We start from the raw sequence: 25,359 nt of genomic DNA, 5'->3' as shown, positions 1-25,359 counted from the left end.
CAGCCATTTCAGCCTCTTACCATGGAAGGAAGCAGGAAGGAACCATTGAACAGGTTCAGAATATATAGATGGTGCTTTTTTTAATCAGCCACATTTTGGGGGTAGCACAACATTCAAATCCATTTGATGGAAGTATTGGGAATGACAGCTGAGTTTTATTTTGATCTATAGCATTACAATACTGCATCTGTATATTAACTAAGTGAATAAATGTATTAGAATACAACAAAAAATGTAAAACCAATTTATAGTTAGGATGTTTGTACCACTTAAAAACAAAAACACTAGCTCTGAGTAACCTATACTGCATTCTGGTTTTACACACCCACACTTTTAAAATACAGATATAGCAGAATCTACAGTAAATCACCAAACCCTATTGAAACCTGCATTTGAAATTGAAAAATAAAGTCTTGTTTCACAACGTGAGTACTAAATATTAGTTTTTAACATAAATATAAAATTTTACTTCAGAATGCAAGCCATAACATGTGCCATATAAATAGAAATAACTAATGCTTACATGTAATAATGTAATAAAAAGTGAACTGGACATTTTAAATACAGCTGCGTGTAATGAATAAACAAGTACAACAGGCTTGTAGGGTCAGAAATAAGACTCGTCATGTCTTTCGTCATAGACAGTGTCATATACTCCATCTGTTTCCTCTGAAGAATCTTTAGTTCGCTCCAGTTTAGCGTGGTCCACTTAAACTTACGTTTTAGATAAATACCTTCTTGGTTATAAACATGATTCATGTGGCCGTATGGAGACAGGAGCAGGATCTTGGCTAGGAAAGATTAACCTTCTCCACTTAAAGAACTCCGGCGGGCTAAACTCTGAGTGCTGGAGCTGAGAGCACGACTGTCTGTCAGCCTGTTGAGATTCTGAAAGAAAAATTAGACAATTAAGAAAACGGACTGGATTAAATGGAATTAAGAGAATAAAGCTACAGACACTGTTCCACTAGTGAAAATTGCAAAACTAAAATTGAACTAGCATAATTTAAACACTATCAAGAACTGGTTTATACTTGCAAAATGTGGGAAAAGTGTACTGGTGAGTTCTTACCCTTCCAGTGTCCTGACTCCCCCTTATTCCTACATTCAGCACATTGAGGGAATTTGCCCTCTTCATTCTGTTAGAAAGAAATGATCCACAATTCATCAGACTTACATTAACTCCTTCAAGAGCCTGAGAGTTACATTTTACAAAACACACTCACTGAGCACTTTATTAGGAACACTATACTAATACTGGGCAAGGTCTCCCTTTGCTCTCAAAACAGCCTCAATTCTTTCTTGCATGGATTCTACCAGATGTTGGAAACATTCCTTTGAGATTCTGGTGCACGTTGACATGATCACAATTCTGCAGATTTTTCAGGGGCACTTTCATGCTGTGTATCTCCTGTTCTACTAAACCCCAAAGGTGTTCTACTGGATTCAGTTCCAGTGACTGGGAAGGCCACTGAATAACATTAAACTTATTGTCATGTTCATGAAACAGGCTATGTTTGACCAGTCTTCAACTGTCCAGTTTTGGTGAGCCCACTGTAGCCTCAGCTTTCTGTACTTGGCTAACATAAGTGGATCCCAACTTTGTCTTCTGTTGTAGTTCATCCGCCTCAAGGTTTGATGTGCTGTGCATTATGAGATACTTTTCTGCTCACCACAGTTGTACAGAGTGGTTATCTGAGTTACTGTAGCCTTTCTGTCAACTCAAACTACTATGGCAATTCTCCATTAACTGCTCTCTTCATCAAGGTGTTTCTATCTGCAGAACTTCCACTCACTTAATGTTTTTTGTAAACTCTAGAGACTGTTGTCCGTAAAAATCCCAGGGGATCAGCACTTAATAAAAATAATATAAAATAAATAATAATACTCAAAACCAGCCCGTCTGGCACCAACGATCATGCCAAGGTCAAAATCACTGCGATCTCACTTTTCCCCATTCTGACGGTTGATGTGAACATTACCCAAAGCTGCTGTCCCGTATCTGCTTGATTTTATGCATTGCATTGCTGCCATATGATTGGCTGACTAGATAATTGCATGAATGAGTAGGTATACAGGTATTCCTAATAACGTGCTCAGTATATATTCGATATATAGCATTCACTAATACAATCTGTAGGCCCAAATAACAGAAAATACAAGTACCCAGGATTGCGAGGCGCTGTTTCTTGTGTTCCAGCCCCTTTTAACTTCTTAACCAGCTTTTCACTGCTCCGTCTCAAAGATTCACGAAGCTTTGTAAAAGAACCACTGCGCTTCAAGCCTTCCTACACCCAGAGAGACATGAGAAATGAGGAATGCCCTTTGGAAAGGTCAAAGAGATAAAAGAATAAAGAGCATACCTGTCTAGAGCTTCCCTCCTTGGTGTGTACCCAAGCTGGTCTTCCGTCTCCTGAATGTAAGTGAGAGAATAATTCAAAATTGCTCAATTTCAAGTTATAAGCAAGATGACTTTTTCTATTGTCCTCCAGCACAGAAATGATACAGCTACTATGAGGCTAAAGTGCAAAATCTAAGATGTAATTCAATGGCATTTATGTCTGTACTGGTTACTGTTCTGACTGGTCAGATGTTGATTAATTTTCTAAAACTGCAAGGATTAGACAGGCTACAAGGCAAATCACAGGTTTATATTAATGTACCTGTTCTAATATGTTACAGTATCTTGTTCTTGTTCTAATAGCTATAGTAACAACTGACACAGGTATGACAGACTTTCCACATATGCATATTTTAAAAAAAAAATGCATATAGTGAACTTTCTGTGAGATCTTTATTTTGCACTTTTGGAAGGCGTCTCCAGTTTAGCACTTTGTAATAGTCAGAGTAAAGCTGTTTTTGAGGCTTACTGGTAACTTCTGATGTATGATGGGGTGCTCATCATGCTACAATAGTCTTTGAGACATGTACACCTACTTCCAGCTTAGTGTTCTCATCCTGTTCAGTTGATGTTCTTTGGTCTATGTCTGCTGTGGCCTTCTGTTATGCTGATTTTGCTAGGTTTGGGTTGTTATGATGAGAAGCCACAAATGCAAGTACTGGAGCCTGAAACACTCTACGCCAGTTGCAGCTAGTCCCAGCACTAATATGCTTGAAATCTCCAGCTCAGAACGAAGGAGTCTGAACTGGAATTGTATGGCAGTGAACAATAACAGTTCGTTCACTTACTGACTTTCTCAAAAATAGATCTGGGTTCCAGAAACACCAATCAAGTGTTTCACATCACTGTTGGCACTAAATACTGAAATAAATATTGTCTACCCTGAAAATATTAAGTATTGCGATATGATAATTTTGGCATATTACCCAATCCTACACACAACTACATGCTTCACAATAAAGGAAACAGTTGATTTTGACACACTGTATGCTTGACCTATTTTACTCATTAATTCGGCTCAGTTTTTTTTCCTACTTTACCCACCTCTAAAATGAGAAGATTGCTAATAAAAGGTCTGTACTTAATTTGACAGTTTGCACGTAGATTACATCTGTACACAAAATTAATCTAAAACATTACTTTTGATATTAACTGTATAGATTGACAGTTTTATTGAGTTGTGAGATGGCTGGAATTTACCCTCCACTGATCCAAACTCCTTCTCATGAGCACGTGTCAGGATCTCTTTATACAGAGCTTCAGCTTGTCTGTACTTCCCCTGCTTGAGGTAGCATGAGGCCTGTTAAGTAAATACATACATATTCTTTATTATAGCCATTATATACATTTCTCCTCTCAGCCACCTCTCACTACAAGACTCTTAACAATGAGGTATCACTAGTCCTTACCAGGTTATTTTTGGTTTTGGCAACATTGGCATCATCTGGGCCCAGCTGATTCTGGTAAATTTGCAGGGCTCTCTCGTAGTAGTCCTCGACCTCCTGGTACTTGCCCTGGTTCTGGCATAGCAGAGCCAGATTATTGAGCTGCTTTGCTACATCAGGGTGATCTTTCCCCAGCACCTACAGAAACAGCACTGTTATCCTCTGGTTGGAAGAAAGTCACAAACACAACATTCTGAGATGTCTACTTGTAGAAATGGCCACACTTCAGGGAGCTCATGGTAAACAGAGTACTAATAAAGGGTTAACAGTGATGTGTAATCAGGACAAGGAGAGCAGATTTTTTTACTTGCAGATACAGAGGATATGTATATGGATGGGGTGTCAGAATCCTTTAATGCCAACCTTCCATTCGTCCCAAGTAGCAAAGTTAGTTTTCTTATAATATTTACTACTGAAGTGGTGCATTGGTGCTTTTTAATTGCAAGTAGCTTCTGGGCAGTTAATATTGTAAAAACCGAGTTATGAATAAACAATATGATGTTTCACTTTCTTGACATACAATAAATAACATACTACATATTTGAAATCTGCTATGTTATATATGTATGCCTGCTGTTAGGTTGGAAACACAACTGACTTAAAATAACTTGAGCCAGCTTGAAACTCTTTACTGGTAAATATTTATTTAGACATTATATTTGCAATTTAGCTCGAAAGGCAGAGAGGGTCTTTTTCTTTCCCTGCTAATTTTTGTACACCCATGGAAAAAGGAAAATATAATACAGTGTCCTGTTTACATGACCACTTAAATCTGTCAACTGTCAAAATCAGATAATAATCGAATTATTAGTGTGCATGTACACACAGAATATAAGCATCTCATTTTTAGCAGCTGAGTGTTAAAGGTCATGTGCACAGACCCATCAGCAGCTATGAGCACTCATGTGACTTGCCACAATCCTAAAACTACTGAGCTACCTCTGCTCTACTAAGTAAAGAACAGGACAGAACAGGACCCAACAAGTATTTTCAGGTTTTCTTTTGTGCCTTAACTGTGAGTCCATACCTTTTCCCTGATCTCCAGTGCTCTCTTGCACAGAGGCTCTGCTTCTTTATACTTCCCTCTTTTGCCATAGAGCACGGCCAGATTATTGAGAGTAGCTGCAACCTGCACACATTTACACAAGCACACTTAATAAAGACAAGCATTATTTCTTACAGGATTATATAATATCAATCAATAACAGTAAAAACAAAAACAGAAAATAAAAACAAAAAAAAAACAGGAACATACTGCTGGGTGATCCATGCCAAGTGTCTCCTCACGTATTGTCAATGCATCGTTCAGCAGAGTGGCAGCTTCTTTATATTTGTTCTGGTCCCTGTACAGAGAATAAAGAAGCACAAACCCATTGCTAAATGGGCTGACAAGATGTGATAAGACTGAACAATTGATACTGATGACACTCCAGCCTATCAATCACCTGTACACAAGAGCCAAGATGTTTAACATAGTGGCCACATCTGGATGGCTGTGCCCAGAGGTTTTCTCCAGGTCCTCTAGCGCCTGTTTGCAAAGCGGCACGGCTACCTCATAGCGGCCCTGAGAGGCATACTGAATCACCAGGTTGTGTAGGGTTCTAAGTCTGGCAGGGATCTCATACCCTGTTTGGTGGGCTGCAGTTACAGCACTGCGGTGTGGCTGAGAAACTGCAAGCACAAAAGGATCAGTGTAACAGTGAAAAACTGGACCGGTACAAGAGGTCGCTATTGGCATACTACACATACTGCACTCTGTACACAGATCGGTGGCAAATGAAAAGAAATAATGGTGGCTGCAATATGCTTTACGCAGCAGGAATTTTACTGGCATGGTTTGCATCCATGTGTCCCCTTAGAGCAAAGGGTCACTGTAAATCAATACAAAGCTCTTCTGATTGTTGACCTTTACCCTATGATGAAACATCTCTATCCAGAAGGAAGTCTCTTCCAGGACGACAATATCCCCATGCACAGGACACGAGGGCTCGCTGAATGGTTTGATGAATATAGAAATTATATAAATCACACGCTATGGCCGTCAGTCACCAGATCCCAACCCAAATGAACACCTATGGGATGTTTCGGACTGATAGCACTCTCCACTACCTTCATTAAAAATAACAGCCATTGGAATAGCTATGGGAAGAACTGCATTCAAGCATCCAGTACAGTTTCAGTTCAAACTGTAGACTTTATGCCAAGACTCACTGAAGCTGTTTTGGCAATACATGGTGGCCTTTAATTGGTCACATGTCTGTACATACTGTATATTGCACTGTATTACTCTGAGTTATGTTTAATGTAATTGGTTTCCATACATTATATACTTCCCACCTCATTATTTCAAGTTACACAGTGATGTGTTTACCTATACAATTGTATTCATCTCTTATTATTTATAGTATTGTGAACCATTTGAAATACCCCCTCAATCCCTGCACTGTCAATTTTATATGAATGTATTTTCTGGTGCATGTACAATGGTCCCAGTTTATGTTATGTTGGAGAAGCATGCTGCTCTGGCACAAAAATGTCACTGTATATGAATGCTCACCTATTCTCTATGCACATGACAATGAACTTGACAGGCAAACGTGTAACCGGCTCAAAGAGCATCTTTAGTACAGTGTGTGGAATCCAAGGAACACTTACTTTGTGTTTGCTCTTCTTCGTCAGTGGGAAAGAGATCATCAAGGGACTCCTTAACTGAGAGACTGTCTTTATCCTCCTGTTGGACAAGTTCAATCACATGTTCTCAGACAAATCTACAGACCAGCAAGGAAGCAAACTTAATAGACATACATAAATTATTAACCACCAAAATGGGCTTTTTTGTGTACATTCATTAATATATAGTAGCTAGGAACACTCAGTAAAAAAACCATGCACATTAATGTAGTGCCTCTAATATGTTTTCGTTTCTGAGGGTTTCAGTTCTCACCGGCACCAGTTCGTCTTGGTCGTACTTGCGGATGCTGCTCATGAACTGCAGGTGTTTGTTCTGCTCCTCTAGCGTTACCACATCCTGCTCACGCTCCTGCAGCTTCAGCTGAGCTCCAGCCAGCTCATCTCGCAGCCACTGGTTCTCCTGGCACAGCCTCCTCACCTGAGCACGCAGTTTCTGCTTCTCTGCCTCCAGAGAACCCAGGTGTGTCGACAGAGCCATCATCATCTGGGGTAATGAGTTCATGGAAGAAAAAAAAAGACAAACACCCTCTTTGACCTTAACGGAATACTCCAGCATTTGTACAAACAAACAAAAAAACCCAAAGCTTGCTTCTAAATGATATGCATGGCCATTTGGTGAACTTGGCCAATGTTTTACATATGTTACATTCTAACTATAAGGATTTGTGATGAAACAGACATAAGAGAACTTCTTATCAAAGATGCCCTAATAAAGTTTTATCCAATTTTTTAACACTAGAGCAATACAGTAAAGTAAACAGTAACTATGGTAACTAATCCTTCACCTAAGATTTTAATGGTAATCATGTGCAATCAGACCCACACAAATACTCTAGTAATACATAACTGCAAATTCTTTCCTCTGAAAAAGTACTAAAAGGATGAACTATATAGATGTTGAGCTTGTTTTACAAACATTGATATAATCATTAATTACCACCTTCATTAATTCATGAACATAGATTCCCGAACAACGGACGTTTATTCTTTGAGTTACGAATAAGGGGGTCGTCTGTTCTTTTCTCAACACGGGGAAATATCTCCATTATTATCTGAGGGAACTGCTTATACGGTATGCTACACGTGTTAGCTAGAGATTAGGTTGAAAAGTACTAAGGTACAACTTTAACATGATTTAACAATGATTTACTTAGATACAGAGGTGCATCTGTTTATAAACATATACAAAAAAATCTAGGGCGTAACTGTAGTGTATTTCAGTAACAAATCTAGAAGTTAGAAAAATTATGTATACATGTTAACTTTTTGCCACAAACATTTAGTCATAATCCAGAAAGAGGTTTGGCATATGAATAAAGTGAAGTATACACTCACTGTCCACTTTGTTAGGAACACATGTACATTCATGCAGTTATCTAATCAGCCAATTATGTGGCAGCAGTGCAATGCAGATACAGGCCAAGAGCTTCAGATAATGTTCACATCAAAGATCAGAATGAGGGAAAAAGTGTGATCTCAGTGAGTTTAACCATGGCATGGTTGCTGGTACCAGATGGGCTGGTTTGTGTTTTTCAGAAACTGCTGATCTCCTGGGAATTTTACACACACAACTGTCTCTAGAGTTTCCACGGAATGGTGCGAAAAACAAAAAACTTCCACGGTACAAATCAACGTCACAGAGATAACACTTCTTCATTCTGACGTGAACATTAACTGAAGCTCTTGACCTGTATCTGCATGATTTATTTGCAGTGCGCTGCTGCCACATAATTGGCTGATTAGATAACTGCATGAATTGTCAGTGTTCCTAATAAAGTGGACAGTGAGTGTAGCTTGCACATAGCACAAAGTAGACGTCTGTTCCCGAATCCCACCTGTGCCTCCCCTAATCCCAGTTCGATTCTGTCCAGGGACTGTAAAATGATGCCACTCTTCTCCTCATCTAGGTTGTTGCTATCACTGGTCGTTCGGCTCAGTAGCTTCTCCTGCAAGTTGTCCAGCAGCGTGCGATTCTCCCCACGCAGAGCCTCAAGTCCTGCGATCACCTGCCGTGTGCTGCTCAAGATCTCCTCTGCTGACAACATGGCTGTGGCTAAACTCAGCCCTAAAGAGGGGAAGCAATGTTTGACAATCTCTACTTCACTTCAGCATTTCGACATTATGAACATAAACAACAAAAAAGGATCAGTTTGAGGAAACATGCTGGTAGGCTTTGAAAGAAAGACAAACACTCTAATGCAATACAGCTGAGTTAAAACACAGGGAGAACTGAATTTCCATTTAAATTTTAAAATTCCATTTTTAAATTTAAATTTACCAAAAAAGCAATTAAACGTTGCCGAAAAGTGTTTGTATACATCATTAAAGACAGTTGCACTTTACATAACAGATCAATTTTTATATAAAAAAAACCCATCATGCTTTTACCTGCAGAAACAGAAGTGTGACAACTAAAGTCTCCTGAAGAACAGCGGTAGGTTCTCCAAGATGCTTGGAAAAACTTACCTGCCATTTAAACAAAGAATAAAACCTAAGAGAACTGATACAGTTTGAAAAGGATTTAACTTTTGGTTTATTATTGTCTACTGGCATCTTTGATGGGCCTTTTGGTTACAAAGCCCATTTTTATAAATCCAGTATAGCCCTAAAGCCACACTAGTAAATCTATAAGAAAAGGTCTGACTGCTTTGCCATTTATTAAAAAGCACTTCTCTCAGTTCAGTTCTGTGTTTAATATGATACAAATATCAGATATGAGATAAAATAGGAGCCTAAGATGTGTTTCTTCAAGTAGCCAAGACAAGTCAGGTAGCAACTGATGTATTACTAGGATCGCATCCATTTGTAGAGAGAGAGACAGAAGTCCCTCGGGAGATGAGAGGGGTGTGTGAATATGACATATTACTGGTTGCTACAGGATACTTTATTAACTTTTAGTGATCACTGGGTGTTTAGTCAAACAGGATGAATTACTCATTCATACTACTTGCTACTCCTGAAAATAAGAAAATAACAATGATCCAGCAATCATTTCAGTTGACAACAATTTATACAAACCATCATACATAAATATTCAGATTATTTCAGCAATAATCCTGGTTAAATATAACTATAAGGCTTTTCACTAAAAAAAACAGTACGTATTAGACCAGGCATACTACTCATTATAATACACTTATAATAAATTTGAGCATCATATCATTGTGTGCTCTCAAACAGAAGGTGGAAGTTTACCATCAATACTGATGCTTTTTATTCTAGAGCTTTTGCTATATGTTTTGTCCATCTTCTAAAAGAATGCCAAAAATATCACACCCAACATAACACATCTGGTGACAGCAGCATCCCTACAGGGATTGTAATCCCAAATATCTTCACTAAGTCCTCAACTCCAGCTGCCTAACATGACCTAGACATAGACACTAGAAACCTAGACACTGATTATCAGTATAGCACACACAACTGTTTTGGAAATGTACTGTATATAATCCTGTTACCTATATTAACCCAGAAGCAATATCCCAAAGACAGACATATCAAACAACATGTTTCATGAACAATCTCTGCAACCAGCAGAATAGCATCACTCTTTTATTGTGTTGATAAACTATGCAACACAATACTTAATGGTATTATATATACAATTTATGAGTAATGCTGCTGTACTTTACTCATGACTATCTTAATAAATCCAACTATTCAGTTTTAATGCTATTTTATGCAACATATTATACAACTTTTAAGTGTCAAATGGTTAAAACAAGAAATAAAAATTTTCCCCAAGACGACAAAACAAACTCAAAGGGGGGGTTGAGAAAAGAAAAGAAACAAGACTGACGAGCGCCATCTACAGGCACAATATCGCATCTGCAGTTATTTAAGGTGGAGGAGAGAATTCTAGCAACAAACTGAAGTAAAAAACAAACAAACAAAACGTCAGCCTCCTCACTGCACTTCAAGTCAGCCGTCTAAGACTTATATATTCATATATTACATGTTTAATAGTTGACATTTATAGAAAATGTCATTCTTGTGTAATAACTAGCCCAGTGATCGGTTATTAAACCTACATGCCATGATGAAGGCTACAGTAGGGTAGATGTAATCTTCAGGGTGTAAACACACTACTGACAACAATAACATAACAAACCCTTACAATGAACGTTGTCACTTATTAGGATGCAAAATTCCTTAATAATTACTTACATGAGCTTTGCTTAGAATAAACGGGCACAACATTAATTAGTCTGTACCACGTAAAATCAGATTAATAGTATTTTGTAGCGTGACAATATCTCAAAAGTTTCTTTTTAGTGTTAATAAAACATGCGTGATACACTTTTAGAGCCCACTAAACAGGAGTAAACGAAGCAAAGCTAATAAGCATTAGTGTATTCTGTAAAGTTATGGATCTGTTTACCTGAGACAAACACTGTGTCGTCGCGGATTAACCTGATGATTCGGTGTTTAAAGGTAACACAACGGCTCAAATATTCCGACAACAGTCCAACATCCCCATCTTATGTCTGTCATAAACCACCATACATACAAGAAGAGGGTTTGGTAATTATTCACCGGTGAATATGAATAACCAGAGCTTTACCTGTTCTACTCGTTCCCAGCATGCACAGCGGCAGTGATGCGCACCATCCTCTCAGAGTAAGACGGCAACAAGCGGCTGGCTTCGCCCACTACACACCTGCAGTTCCGCCCACTACACACCAGCAGTTCCGCCCACTACACACCTGCAGTTCCGCCCACCACACACCTGCAGCACCTCCCAGCACCTCAGTGCTGCTGGTCCACTACAGCCAGGATGTTTCTCCGGTCCTGAAACCTTTTCACCTTTAATTATAAAATAAATCCAACTCACCCCCTTAGCAAAGATGTGAACATAATAAATTAATCAAATATTAGTGTGCTAGTGAATTTAAACTGTGTACAATAATATATTTTGGCTATGTATTGAAAGCTACAGAGATTTTTTTTTTCTGAATTTTCCATCAACAGAACCAATTAGGCTCAAGTTGAAATTATTTTTTAATTTACGTGATCTGTTGATTTATGGACCTCTGGTGGTCCCTGGACCCCACATTGAGAACCACTGCCTATCTGGTAATACAACCATATTAGGTTATGTTTTGAATTACATTACAATGAGATATGGATGGTTGTCCAGATAAAATGGGTTATAGTAAAGTGGGCAAGTTTGTATGGTAAACTGTCACGCCAGTCTGGCAACTAAAAGGTTGCATTTATTACTTTTGTTGTTGGGCTATTAAAATATCCCTTAATGAATGCCTAAGTTAGTTTGTCTATTATATAATGTAGACCAGTAAGACTGGTTTTCGGGGAGGAGTGCCTTAATGACGTCTCACCAGCAACACTCAACAAAGCAGCTTAAGGAGGGCTGGATGAGTGAAATAAGTGGCTTTAGCCTGTCCCTGTCAGATTTGCTTAGCATGACAAGCCATAGTCCTACAGGTCAGGACAAACCACTGGAAGTATCACACTACCAGTAAGATGTACAGTTCTGAAAGTAGGGATTTGTAGCTTGCCCTCAGGTATAAGAGCACAGACAGGTCAAAATCCTAATAGACATTTTGTTTTAAAATAACCTGACAGGAGGTAAGAGGAGAGAAGTAAACGTGTATATTTTTCTAAGAACTTGAAATGGGCTCAAGTGTGTCGACTCTGCTGGAAAGACAGTAGACAGAGCTTTGGCAAGGCAGATGTGCCGAAACAGAGTGGGACTATGATGGTAGAAGAGCAGGTGTGGCCAGGCTAGGCCAGATATATGAGGCAGGGCTGATTGATGGTTCAGCTGCTTGGCTCAGGGATTGTGGGAGATCAACTCAAGCCATATAAGGACAGTCTGGCAGTGGGAGGGAGCGGTACAGCTCCAAAGAGCAGCCTGGGTCGAAAAAGCCACTCTTAACTTTCACTCATTCTCTTATCTGACCTACAGTGTTGAGTATAGACAACATATAATTGAGGATAAAATGTCTAATGTCAGCAGAATGACGATAAAAATGTGCACTGTCAAATAGGTAAATTCAAGGGTTGATACATAAACTGGTATACCATGATTTTCGGTGAATGGATGTCAGTTAAACTAAGTAGAAGGTGATTAATTAATCTGTCTTAGTTCAAAACTTGAATTGTTATTTTGTCAATTAATAATTTCATGTTGTATTAATGCTTTTAATCCCATTGCAAGTATTTTGAGATTAAACACATACATGAAATTCTATAATAATAATAATAATATTAATAATAATAATAATAATAATAATAATAATAATAATAATAATGATATTAATAGCATCTTCTCTGGTTTAGGTGTTGTTACCAGAGGGAGTTTATTTTATTTACCCCTAAACACTCTTCAGTGTTTCCTTTCATTTAGGTGATGAGAGAGAGAGAGCTGGGGGAAGAGCCATTATTTTCCATAGCTCATGTGTTAGAAGATGTGGGAGAGAGGTGCTAAGCATAGGGAATGTTATTAATGCATATGCATCAAGCCACACTGTGACCCAAGTGTCTCTCACTGCACAGCTGATAGTGTGCATACTGGTCAGATCTGCTAAGAGCAGTGTTTGGAAAGAGTGTATAAACAAAAAGAACATGCAAGTCTTATAATATGTCCTGTACAGCACATGTGCAAGGACTTTACACTGATATACAGTATCTGGCAACTTAACACTTATACATGACTTTCAAATATAGTACAATGTAGCATAGATTCACACCCACAAACTTGGTTATATAGGTAACTTCATTACACTGTCTACATGATTAGCTAGTTACTCTGATCTGCAAAGCTAGGGGTTACTGGAAGGTCCTCTGGATAGGTGCATGGAGTGGACAAGAGCTGAGTCAATGCAATTCAATCAGGGGACATGTCACGGGGAAATGGACAACTTTGTGACCCAGCACTAAACATAGCACTGGTAACACGACAAGGCATGGGGCAGACTCAAATTTCAATGGAAGAGAGGCTTCCATACCAAGTGGAACGGTGTGTACAAATACATGTCTGGCCTGTTTAGATACAATCACATGTAATAGACCAGGATTGTTCTTATATTAACTGTCATTATTCAAGAATCAACCAATATTTTTTTATTTCAATGTCAAGCCAGCTTGTTAATAATTTTATATAATGTGCTTATATAACTCTAGCACTCTTATGCAAGACAGAGTTAAATAAAGATGAAGTGGAATAAAAGCTATGTATCTGGTTACCTGGTGTGTGTGCATGTGTGTGTGAGACACATTTATAAGTGGGTGCTGAACTAGATGCTGGTTTGGCAAACATAGCTTTCAAAGTTCTGAATGCAGCACAGGCCTAAGACTCCCTGAATGTATGTAAGCCACGTATGTGTTTGCCTTATACACAGTGCACAGAATGACCCACAAATGCAAGAGCTATTATACTGCAGGACACCATCAAGTATTATAGGCTAAATATATCTCACACTATGCAGTCATCTGGACTTGAAATATTGTGAGGATCTAGCAGTGTGACAAGGATCGCAGATAAAATTAAAAACAGATAAAATGTCAAATTATAAATTTTTGGTTACCACAGTCAAATGATTTAGATTTTTAAAAAATCAGATTTTACAGTTTCATGACAGTCTGTAAAGGATTCTATGGAGGTTTGAAATGTCAACGAAAAACAAATAAACCAAAAATGCTTGATTTGCCTGCAGATTTTTTTTTTTTAATGCAGTTTTTGTTGTTGTTTCTTTTGTTGCAGAAAACTACTTGAATTGGAAAGTTTTGCAATCGCATGAAATTGTTTTGCACGGTCAGTGCAATGTTTGTTGGTAAATGAGACCTTTTAGCTGTACTCATGTTCAATGCACGTCAATCGAAGAGGGCTTTGACTGAATGCGCGTTGTGATTGATTTTGGGTTAATTTCTGTGATCACAAAATCCCATAATTCTGGAGGAACTGTCATGAGTTTTGCAGTTTCATTTGGAAAGGTTTCAGTGATTGTTTCTATTTTTGCAGCTTTTAAAGTGTTTTTTTTTGTCTTCATTGTTTTCCCTAAGTAGCCAGGATAGCCTTGGAGCTCAAATTAAGGAGCCAGCATGTTCATAATTAATTGTTTAAAAATAATCTTAAAAAGATTTTTTTTCTGATCTTGCTAAGAGTTGTGTAAAATGTTTTACATTAAATCTCTGTGTATTGCACGATAAGACATCTTAATTTTATATTGCAACGTTTGCATTGATTATAAGGTTAGTTTATAGCATTGTAGAAATACTGCACAATTCAGGTTTGTGACAGCAAGCACTTTGCACCAAATGGACGGTCTGTACCACACATGCAGCATGTACTTATAAACCTAAACTTCCAGAAACGACACGTCCCAAATTTCAGAAGATCCCCCCAAATTTCCTTCCAAGAGCTTTGCTGTGTGTAAGAGGAAAGAGGAATTCCTACAGTGATGGGGACCCCCATAAAATCAGTCACCTGCTCTTCTACAACCTTGAATCTATCACCAGTATGTATCAGTTCATTCTCAATGCCAGGCAGTTGAAACCAAGTGGTTACTAATTTTAGAGGTAGGCACTGGCACATACGCACGTTCCAGCTTCATTTCATCCCCTCCTTTCCATAGAACTATGGCCTCAAAGACCAAAAGTGCAAGCTGGAGAATCCAAATAAAATGAATGTATCTTGTCAGAAACCATTCTTTCCTCTAACAATTGAATGCATTTGCTCAGTATTATGCTGTGCAAAAATGTATAAATTCAACCAGTCACATTTTATTACATAATACAACTAGTCAATGAACAATTCCCCACAGTGGATCAAGTTACATGATGTGCCTTTGGTTTATTTTCAGGCTCTTTCAGCAATTGTAAATGCATTTGAATTGTCTGGAAAGAGTCCCATATTATTCGCCTTGAAATTTTCACTATATACACAGGGGTCCAAGCAACATGTATCACATACCAATTATCAATTCTTATTTAAAATGAATACAGAAATCTTCCATTCCAATGAAGTTTTATGGTAACTTTGGATTTTCAATAACAATATTAATCTAAAAACAATTGTGACAGGGTACAAGTGTCATATAATACCTAAACTTTTTTATCTGTACAATATGTTGTTATTATTTTTTAACATGCTCTGGTTTGCAGTGTTAGGGTCATGCAGGTATGACAACTGATGTTATAAATCATTATGGAATCTAATTTAGTTGGACAAATATTCCAGATTTTTCCTCACTTACTACCATTAATAAAATGTACATGTATTATTATCGGTATTAATAAAATAATAATAATAATAATAATAATAATAATAATAACAATTTTATTTATATAGCACCATTTCAATGTGCTTTAAAAAAAGGAAAATATTACAAAATTAAACAAAGTATACCTAGTAAAGTACATTATTAAATAATCCACAATAATTACTGAGTTAGCCGTGATAATGACTACAAGTCATTAATTTATTCATTAACTGCTTTATCCTAGACAGGATCATGACGGATCCAAAGCTGAACCCAGAAACATTAGGCATAAGGGAGGTAATACACTATGGGTGAGACTCCTGGCCATCACTGGCCATCACACACAGATGTTTGCAAACTCATTCACACTACAATTCATGAGAAATACGATAAAATGAAAGTCCCATGAAAACCAAATAAACTAAACTTATCAGTTTTAGTGTGGATATAATGTGGATATGTATATAGAGCTTGTGTTCTCAATGTTCTCTAGAATGCTATTTCAAAGTTTGGAGCAATTCAAGAAATGAATTTTCAGTAAGCCTGCCTCAGGTAAGCAAAATGCTTGAGATAGGTCTTACAGCTTCTGGAAATAAGCAAGATATACTAAATTAATAACATTATTTTGGACCAATTTGGATCAATTCTGATTTACTTTAATTTAGGGAAAAGAAGTTTAAATTCAATCAAACGTTTATATTTAGCATATTCATATGACATTATATTATATATAATCAGTGTTACAGTGCATACTATGTTTGTGAATTACATTTCCAAAGTTCATGCATGCAAAGGAAAAATATAGGAAGAAAGTGTGTGTGTGTGTGTATATATATATATATATATATATATATACATACACACACACACATCCATATATATATATGGTCATCCGGTGCTCCAACTTCTATGAAAACAATGTGGTAGCTCATTTAAGGTTGGGCTACGTTTCAGCTAGCCCAGTGTTGGGTCCTTAACCACGGCCTTTAACCCTCAACTGGTCAGCTACGTGCTTGAACTGCATCCTGCTTCAGTTCTAAGTTGCTTAGAAGCATGTGTCAAATGGGAAAATGCTATAAATAATTGAGCCCCGATGAGCCTCTATCCAAGTGACTCTTTTCAAGGTAACTCTGAACCTAATAAGTTACAAGCAAAGTATTGACAAAATATTCTTCAACACAGATGCCTTAACAGTTATCAAATCTTTAAGACAGGAAATGTTGGTTTTGAATTTCTCTGGGAACTTCTCCACAACTCCCTTTGTCACTAACCAGACAGGGACAGGCAGAAGGTGCATGGGCGGGAACAGCTGTCACCCTGTCTCTGGTGTTGTGATGTCGGTTCTTTCCTTTTAGAATCCAAGCCTCCTAACAGAGAGTGCTAATCTCCAATAGATTGAGAGCATGCATGGACTGTGCAGCCAATAGGCATTAACCATTGGAGTATATAAACCAAGGTCTGACATTTTGAAGAGCTGGGCAACCCCTACATTGGCTTTGGTGAACAGGATCTGATCCCAAGGACTGTTACCTTGTTCTCTCGTGCAGGTAAAGCAATGGCGACAATACAGATTGAGGCATGTGGGAATTGGGTAATGTTTGTGCTGAAAGCACAGTTAATGGTGGATTTAAAAAAAACAAATGTAAAAAAAAAAAAAAAACAATTTTGAATGAAAGTATCCAACAGTTTTCAACAGAAATTGCTAAAAATTCATCAGTCTATGGGGTTGTGGTGTGATTATTTAGAGCCTTCTACATTTTTTTTTTTGCTGGATTCCTGATGGAGAAAAAAATATTCTGTTGTATATTGAAACCAGTGTTAGTCCATTTTATTTACATGGAATGAAATATGAAATGAGCCAAGCATGTAACCCCTTAAACTCCCAAGACCTGTCGACAAATGTCTCACTCTTGTAACTATAAGACTTTTCCTATTAGTCTATCTAGTTTATTTACTGAATAATTCATAGACGTTAATGAATAACATGCTTTAAAATAAATAACTGAATAATATGGTATGAATTTAAGGGGTTTAAGAGCACCAAAAATAATATAATTCTTAAAAAATGTATTATATTCTATAAAAAATATGTGAGAACAGCTGGAGTGGTCTTGCCATCTAAGCTAGAATTAGCTGTGTGTGTGTGTATGAGTGACACCTGTTATGTAAGGTCAGCTGCTATGGCAGAAGGGCAATATGACTTAGGGTATGATTTAGAGTGTGTTTAATTTTCCAAGTATGTTTCAAATATAATGTCCTTGTTCAAACAAAATGCAGAGAACATGAAATTTTCATTTTAAATTCATTCTGTAGAATATTTCTTGTAATTGTGTGCTCGAGTCATGATAATCTCTTCAACCAACATCAACACTAGTATGAAAGAGGTTTTTTTTTGTCATTAACAATGGGAGATTATGCTTTCTGACATGGACAGAGTTCTAACTTTGGTTCAAATATTCATGTACACCAACCCCCAAAGAAACGAGAGAGGTGCATATACTAGTTGGACAGAGTTTGCAGTCATGCTAAAAATATCATCTGTGGTCTGATACATATAAGCATGTGGACCATGCCCCAACCATTTTATGCAGTAACTTGAAACGTTAGTTTCAGTTAGCCAGACAACTAGTTACTGTGTGACCCAGGTTTACTAGTTACTGTGTGACAAGGCCCAAATATGTCACCCCTGACTGCTAGGAATAATTATAGGTCTCTGTTAGCAAAAAAAAAAAAAAAAGTAGCCTTTACATTATTTGTTACCCATGCACTTTTCACAGATCATCTAAAAAACTGCAATCATGACTAAGAACTGCAACAATGACTACAAGATGAAGTTTCCTATGGAGGAGGAGTACCCTGACCTCTCCCTGCACAACAACCATATGTCCAAGGTACTGACCAAGGACATTTACAACAAGCTGAGAGGAAAGTCTACCCCAAGCGGCTTCACTCTTGACGACTGCATCCAGACTGGTGTGGACAACCCTGGTAAGCAGGCCTGTACAAATACACAGTTGGTCTTAGCAATGCACCATTCCATCTTGGAACATTTTAGCTACACTACCACAATAATAATTTTAGGTTAGATAAGGTTTAATTTAAATGACTAATGTCAAATTTTAGATAAATTCCAGTATTAAAGGCATCTCAATTCCATTAGAGTTTCATAAGACATGCTATTTTTTATTCTGTCTCCAGGTCATCCTTTTATTATGACCGTTGGTTGTGTTGCCGGTGATGAGGAGTCCTACGAAGTCTTCAAGGATCTCTTCGACCCTATCATTTCCGACCGTCATAGTGGCTACAAGCCCACCGACAAGCACCATACTGATCTGAACTGGGAGAACCTGAAGGTGTGGAAAAATACAAAAAATTTCAAAATCTTACGGATTTTGCGTAGGTATAATATTTTCTTGACGTCCTCCATTCTTTATGTAGGGTGGTGATGATCTTGACCCCAACTACGTTGTGAGCAGCCGTGTACGTACTGGCCGCAGCATCAAGGGTTTCACCCTGCCCCCCACCAACAGTCGTGGTGAGCGCAGAGCTGTGGAGAAGCTGTCCATTGAGGGTGAGTCTCAGCCATCAATCTACCAGCAGCTAGTTACAGTACATTCCCACTGGTAAAAAGTAAGCTTTGGTCCTGCTTCATTTCACAGCTTTGACCAGCCTGGATGGTGAGTTCAAGGGCAAGTACTACCCCCTGAAGGACATGACTGACAAGGAGCAGGAACAGCTGATCGCTGACCACTTCCTGTTTGACAAGCCTGTCTCTCCACTGCTGTTGGCTGCTGGTATGGCTCGTGACTGGCCTGATGCAAGAGGCATCTGGCACAATGACAACAAGACCTTCCTGGTCTGGGTGAATGAAGAGGACCATCTGCGTGTCATTTCCATGCAGAAGGGTGGCAACATGAAGGAGGTCTTCAAGAGGTTCTGCGTTGGTCTACAGAAGGTAAGACATCCAGATGTCCTGAAAGACATCCAGAAGTCTGAAAACACAGAACTAAATAGAACTCAAAGAATTAACATCCTTGTTCTGCACGTTCACAGATTGAGGAGATCTTCAAGAAGCACAACCATGGATTCATGTGGAATGAGCATCTTGGTTTCGTCCTGACCTGCCCATCTAACCTGGGTACTGGCCTGCGTGGTGGTGTGCACGTCAAGCTGCCCAAGCTCAGCACACATCCCAAATTTGAGGAGATCCTGACCAGACTCCGTCTGCAGAAGCGTGGCACAGGTATATACTGTTATTATTGCAAACCGCCCAGACCTCCCGACTGAATACTTTGAACTGCTTGACCGTCATTTTTCACTTTTCCAGGTGGTGTGGATACTGCTTCTGTTGGTGGCGTGTTCGACATCTCCAATGCTGACCGTCTGGGTTCATCCGAAGTGCAGCAGGTACAGCTGGTGGTTGATGGTGTGAAGCTCATGGTTGAGATGGAGAAGAAGCTGGAGAAGGGCGAGTCTATCGATGACATGATCCCTGCCCAGAAGTAAAGTGGAAGTAGTGTTTCTTTTTGTATTTGTTCTTATGAGTAACCTTACCATCTAAGGAGCAAACGAGCAGGAGACGTGCTCCTGACTGACATTTCCAAGAGAACTACATCCTGCTCCCTCTCTTTCTTACTTTACATATTTTCTCTTTTCCCCATTAACCATTTTCTTTTCCTCCTTTTTACTGTCACTCTTTTTCAATCTTCCTGTAACATCTTGGGATCAAATCGCCGCATAGATCAGGAAGCTCTGACTGTGCTGTATTCACCTTTGTTTTGATTGTACAAAGTAATTAAAAGCCCCATGAAACAATCAACTCTATGTGTTATGGCTCCTAATTCTATCTCATGTGTGACCACAAAACGACAATCATTATTATTAAAAATGGGAATTATTAACATAATTTGTTCTAGAAAGCAGGATTTAAAAAAAAAATGAATCTAACCTGTTCATCTCAAGATTTATGAAAATATGGATTCCTCCCATAAAGCTAAAAGTTTTTTTTTGAGTGCAATTTGTCATAAGTATTATAATACTGCTATATACTAAGTATTATAAATGTAATGTAATCAAGATATTACTTAATTAAACCTTTTGATATTTACTTTAAGAATGAAACCTTTTAATATTTACTTTGAGTGACCTTTTTAGCTAGCAAAATTACTTTTTTTGCTTTATTTGATTGTCTAAATAAAAATATTTGAACCATGAATAGACACAAAGAGTTTAATAAATTATAGATTGAGCACTTTTTGCCATCTATGTCCCCCAGCACAAAACAGCACAAATTCTCATGATCATTGGTGCATCGTATCATCCCAGAGATGCACATTGTGCACATAAAGACAGGTAAATAAAGGGAAAAACTGGTAGTTCTGTTATGCTGCAGAGGTCTTTTAGCTGGCATGGTTTTAGTTAATTATATATACATGGAGCAAAGAGTCATTCTTTTCCTTGTCATGCTACCTCCCTTTTTTTCTTCTTTTTTTTTTTCTTCAGTTATATAGTTTAAAATATTGGCATGGACACTGTTCCATTGTTAGTGGTGAACACATAAAGCACAGACAGGCTTTAAAGTCAATGAGTTTATTCCTCAGTCACCTCAGCTGTTCCCCTTTCTGTTCACATACAAGCAGAAAAATAATCTAAAACTTTTAAAAGAACAAAATGAAATCATAATTTACCTACACAATTTTACATATTTATACAGTCAGTTAGCCTTGCAGGAGGAGAAGAGACAGTAGGCGATGATTTACCTCAGGAGTCAAAACTGCCAATGCTAACCTAGCAGGCAGTCTTACTTTTAAGCAGAAAATGACTTCTTTTAACTTAACCTGCTTAAAAATGGAGCAAAACAAAAATACATAATGTTTTTGACACTTTACATATGTGGAAGGTAACACACACACACACATACACACAAGAAAAAAAGGCATTTTTGCTCAGGGTAACTAAGGCTACTTCTTATTTTGATGTCATGACAAGCCACATGACCAGCAGAGGCTATTATTTTTTATTATTTCACCAAAGAACATAGTGAACACAACACTTATTGTAGTGTTTACCAAACCAGTCCTCAGTCCTTCCTCCCAACACACCCGCACCAGGTCTTCAGGATTATCCAGTGTTCAGGTGTACTGGGAGCTGTGACACAGCAAAATGTGGAGTATCTGGGATCCCTGAGGACCGGTTTGTGAAACAGTGGCTTAACATAACAGTGTTGAGTACTTTACCCCTTAAGCACATTCATATTTTGTAACTATGATGAATTATTTTGCAATTCCAGTGAAACCAATAGGAAATGTATGCACATACAGGAGTGAAGAATGTATAACTGGACCCGCCCACCTGTCCCGCTAGTTTAAGGGGTTAAGACTACTTATGTTTATTAACTAAAGAACAAAAGCCACACAGTGTTTTTATTTTAATTGAAAATTCAATCCCCCTACACACAAAGACATACATAAACACGCACACGCACACACTCGGCTGGAATAGAGAGATTTTTCATATGTTTTCTAGGTTCACGCTATATGCCCCCATTTATAAGTACTTGAGACCAGTTCAACCTTTAAGGCTTTGCCCTGGACTGCATTTGCTTCTGACCGGATCCGCGACCAGATTTTTAAATAGTGTATCATTTGGTTTTATGTAATCCCAGAATCTTGGTGACAATTAATTGAATCAGCAAGGCACCAAGTCATTAAAGAAGCACACTGAGCTGTGAATTGTGAATGCTCCTTGACTGTAAACATGAATTGGCACGTTCTGGCATCCATGTTAAAAACACGTCACAATGCATAAATCATTGATCAACACCGCCAGTACAACCAGGGAACCAATAAACAGCAAGCCTAAGAAACCCAAGAGTTTTTCTACTCCAGAGCCTCGATCAAAAAGACATGGCTTTTAAGCTGATTTAATTTTTTTTTATATTATAAGCAAATTTAGCAAATATTTCTTATTATGAGAATATTACAATTTATAGATATCTACCGGTAGGCAATTTTACAAATTTCAAGTTTAAAATTGTATTATTCTATTAGAAAATAATTCCAAGCATTTGTTTATAGAAGCTAAATTATCTGCCAACAGAATAAGACAACTTCAAACTGGAGATTAACAAATATGTCTAGAAATAAGGTACTGATGTTATAGTTCTTAAAATAATCTCATAATAAGAAATTAATTTGAGTATATTTAATATGCTTGCTAAAATTTTTGAAGTTTCCATAGACTAACAAGTAAGAATCAAAATCTGAAGAAAAAAAAAATAAATAAAAAATTTTAATCTTGGTTTTAGAATTATTATTATTATTATTTTTTTTACCATGGTAGTAGATTGTGGCTCACAATAAAACAATTCCTGTTCACAAATTGTTCAGTGAAATTTAGGAACATACTCTCTTTAGATAGCCCTTGTGCCTTAACAAACATTTCAGAACAGTGCTCACAGGAACTGTACAGCTATAATTTCATGAAGGATAGCTGGCACCGGGCGGTCAGTACATCTCTTCACACGCTAATATCACTACATCAGCGCACTACGGCACACAGTAATAATGACACTGACTTAGAGAGGCCATTTTGAGCTAGGAATACAAAGTAATTTACATCAAACAGTGCTGAAATTATATCACAGGATAATTTGGCAGATGTTTTAGCACCCCAACACTTGTCACATTATCAAAAATATAGTACATCTACAACTGTTAGGTGACAGATCCAAGGCTACAGCTAGATTTGTACGCTCCAGGGTTTTATACAAATGAATGCTGAAGCAATTTTGCACAGTGCATGTAAATATTTCCTTGTTTAAGATGGTGAATGCTTCTAACAAATCAATGGAAAGCTGCAGTTTTGTGTCCGTTTAGCAGGATCCTCTATTGGCTGTATAACAGAGGCTTCTCACCAGCATAATACTTACAGAACAACAGAAGGTGTGTTGTGTTTTGACTTGGCTTGACAGGCGCAGTGTACCATTTAAGGCAGGGGTGCTCAATCTAATCCGCAAAGGGCTGGTGTGGATGCAGGTTTTCATTCCAATCAAGCAGAAGCCACAGCTGAATCCACCTTTTAAATCAGTTGATCTTGGCTTTCAGTAGACTCAGGTGTGGTTTCTGCTTGGTTGGAACGGAAAACCTGCATCCACACCGGCCCTTTCCAGATAAGACTGGACAACCCCTGATTTAAGGGGAAACACAGTTAAAAAAAAGTGATTCTCACTCAACCCTAAAGTGCTACTGTACAACAAGAGAAGTTGCATTACTGAGAACAACTGCTGAAACGCAGACAAACAAAAAGCCACAAAGGCTACAATGTTAGTGGCTCAGAAGAGCAGCCATCACTTATCCCCAAATCTCACAGGTTTATACAGATTTTTATTCCAATTAGGCAGCTCTTAAACCTGTGTTTAGGCTGTTTTTCCATCCACAGAAAATGTTAATATAAAATACACACAAAAGAACTGGTCTTCAGGAAATGTTGGATAATCGAAGTGTTCAGGATGGTGCAAGTTTTAAAGGAACAAAAAGAAATGTTCAAAATGTAATAGCAGCTGTTAAAAGGAAATGACATGAAGGGCTGAGATGCCGTGGTGATGATAAATGTCTGTCAAAACTGGAATAGCAAATAGCTTGGCTAAGACACAGAGTAGGAATCAGTGGGGAGGGGATTTCTTTCAGCTGGGCCTGTATGTGGCAACCATGATGCTCTCCATGTTTGTTTCAGAGTCTGTACGAGTGGGTGTAGGGAGGTTGCCATTATATTGTCCCCGGCTTTGCTTCCATACCCTTCTGCCCACTGTTGCCGTTTAAAGCTCCAGCTCTTTGGACACTTTGGTAGCAATGTCCCGAAAAGCGACTGGCGCCCCCCATAGGCGCTTGAATCGGACCCCGCTGGCCTCTGTAGGCAGGTGGCCTACTTCAGCCTCGAATGCTACCCGGGAGCCGGCAGCACCGTGTGTGCAGGAGAGGAGGAACGGACCAGCCTGGTGCACCTGGCAACCGCAGCCCTGCGCCGCCTCACGGACTGCCAGTACCACCTCGGCTGGATCCCGCGCGCTCTGCACCTTCACATCCCAGCCGCATCGGGGGGGCCGGGGCTCTGCCGCTTTTTGATACCCAGATAGATGGCGACTGTGAGAGAGAGAAAGAGGAAGGGAATGTTTGGGGAGGTGGTGGGTTGAAATGAAACATAGGAGATGAAAAGAGGTGTGGGCAGAATATGTGGCGAATGGGTGGATAGTGGTTGGGGTGGGGAGGGGAGGGGAGGGAGGTGGAAGAAGGGTATATGTTAGAATTCTTGCAAGACAATGAAAGAACATGCTCTGAATTAAACAATTTGATAAATTCATTGTTTTACCTGCAGGTTTTTCGTAGCAAGTTGATATCCAATAAACATTTGGTATTACATGTAAATGTTTAATCAATTAGGACTATCATATTATAACAGTAACTACTAATATAACTACTCATATTTTTACTCATTGCTCTGATATTTATTTATGCGTCTCTCTTTGAAGATTTGAATACTAAAAGAGGAATATATTTTTATTCCCATTACAATGCATATTAATAACATGTATCTAAATATA

The 25,359-nt window shown here is 38.3% G+C and overlaps 3 protein-coding genes across 12 annotated transcripts in view; 1 reads left to right on the top strand and 2 right to left on the bottom strand.

Moving 5' to 3' along the window:
- Positions 1–54: 54 nt before the first annotated feature.
- Positions 55–11,208, bottom strand: klc3 (kinesin light chain 3). 4 transcript variants are annotated; one of them, XM_017491500.3, is made up of 14 exons: positions 11,102–11,170; positions 8,926–9,003; positions 8,373–8,602; positions 6,791–7,021; positions 6,502–6,577; positions 5,292–5,517; positions 5,102–5,189; positions 4,874–4,975; positions 3,811–3,984; positions 3,602–3,701; positions 2,364–2,413; positions 2,167–2,288; positions 1,073–1,139; positions 55–888 (listed from the first exon to the last, which is right to left on the bottom strand). In XM_017491500.3, the coding sequence occupies exons 1-14, from the start codon at positions 11,121–11,123 to the stop codon at positions 802–804; spliced, it is 1,653 nt and encodes a 550-aa protein (XP_017346989.1). In that variant the 5' UTR covers positions 11,124–11,170; the 3' UTR covers positions 55–801. The 4 variants fall into 4 exon arrangements, with proteins under 4 accessions (XP_017346989.1, XP_053543469.1, XP_017346990.1 ...); XM_053687494.1 differs by lacking the exon at positions 11,102–11,170 and adding an exon at positions 10,919–11,095; XM_017491501.2 differs by lacking the exon at positions 8,926–9,003 and having other exon boundaries at positions 11,102–11,208.
- A 6,052-nt stretch (positions 11,209–17,260) lies between these two features.
- On the top strand, positions 17,261–20,580 carry ckmb (creatine kinase, muscle b). Its single transcript, NM_001245937.1, is given in 7 exon segments — positions 17,261–17,308; positions 18,539–18,749; positions 18,960–19,114; positions 19,200–19,332; positions 19,421–19,716; positions 19,815–20,004; positions 20,089–20,580. Coding segments are annotated over 6 exon segments (1,143 nt in total). The 5' UTR covers positions 17,261–17,308; positions 18,539–18,559; the 3' UTR covers positions 20,268–20,580.
- A 754-nt stretch (positions 20,581–21,334) lies between these two features.
- The window catches only part of mark4b (MAP/microtubule affinity-regulating kinase 4b), a 44,617-nt gene continuing 40,592 nt past the window's right edge, over positions 21,335–25,359 (bottom strand). For 6 of the 7 annotated variants that reach the window (XM_053687387.1, XM_053687388.1, XM_053687389.1 and 3 more), the window contains exon 18: positions 21,335–24,901. In XM_053687387.1, coding sequence (XP_053543362.1) covers positions 24,577–24,901 — 325 coding nt within the window. In that variant the 3' untranslated portion in view covers positions 21,335–24,576. The remainder of the gene's footprint in view (positions 24,902–25,359) is intronic. The other variant, XM_017490265.3, reaches the window with a different exon arrangement.

The sequence above is a fragment of the Ictalurus punctatus genome, chromosome 17 (genome assembly GCF_001660625.3).
Source record: "Ictalurus punctatus breed USDA103 chromosome 17, Coco_2.0, whole genome shotgun sequence".
Taxonomy (NCBI): Eukaryota; Metazoa; Chordata; class Actinopteri; order Siluriformes; family Ictaluridae; genus Ictalurus; species Ictalurus punctatus.
This window is presented reverse-complemented; position numbering and strand designations above follow the sequence as displayed.

Bases quoted from the DNA above. Each gene is read 5' to 3' on its own strand.
- klc3 (XM_017491500.3), bottom strand. From the start codon at position 11,123: ATGCTGGGAACGAGTAGAACAG. The intron at 5,190-5,291 runs GTGATTGATAGG...TTCTCTGTACAG, and splicing joins ATCTTGGCTCTTGTGTACAG to GGACCAGAACAAATATAAAG. The intron at 3,702-3,810 runs GTAAGGACTAGT...TTTACTTAACAG, and splicing joins CCAAAACCAAAAATAACCTG to GCCTCATGCTACCTCAAGCA.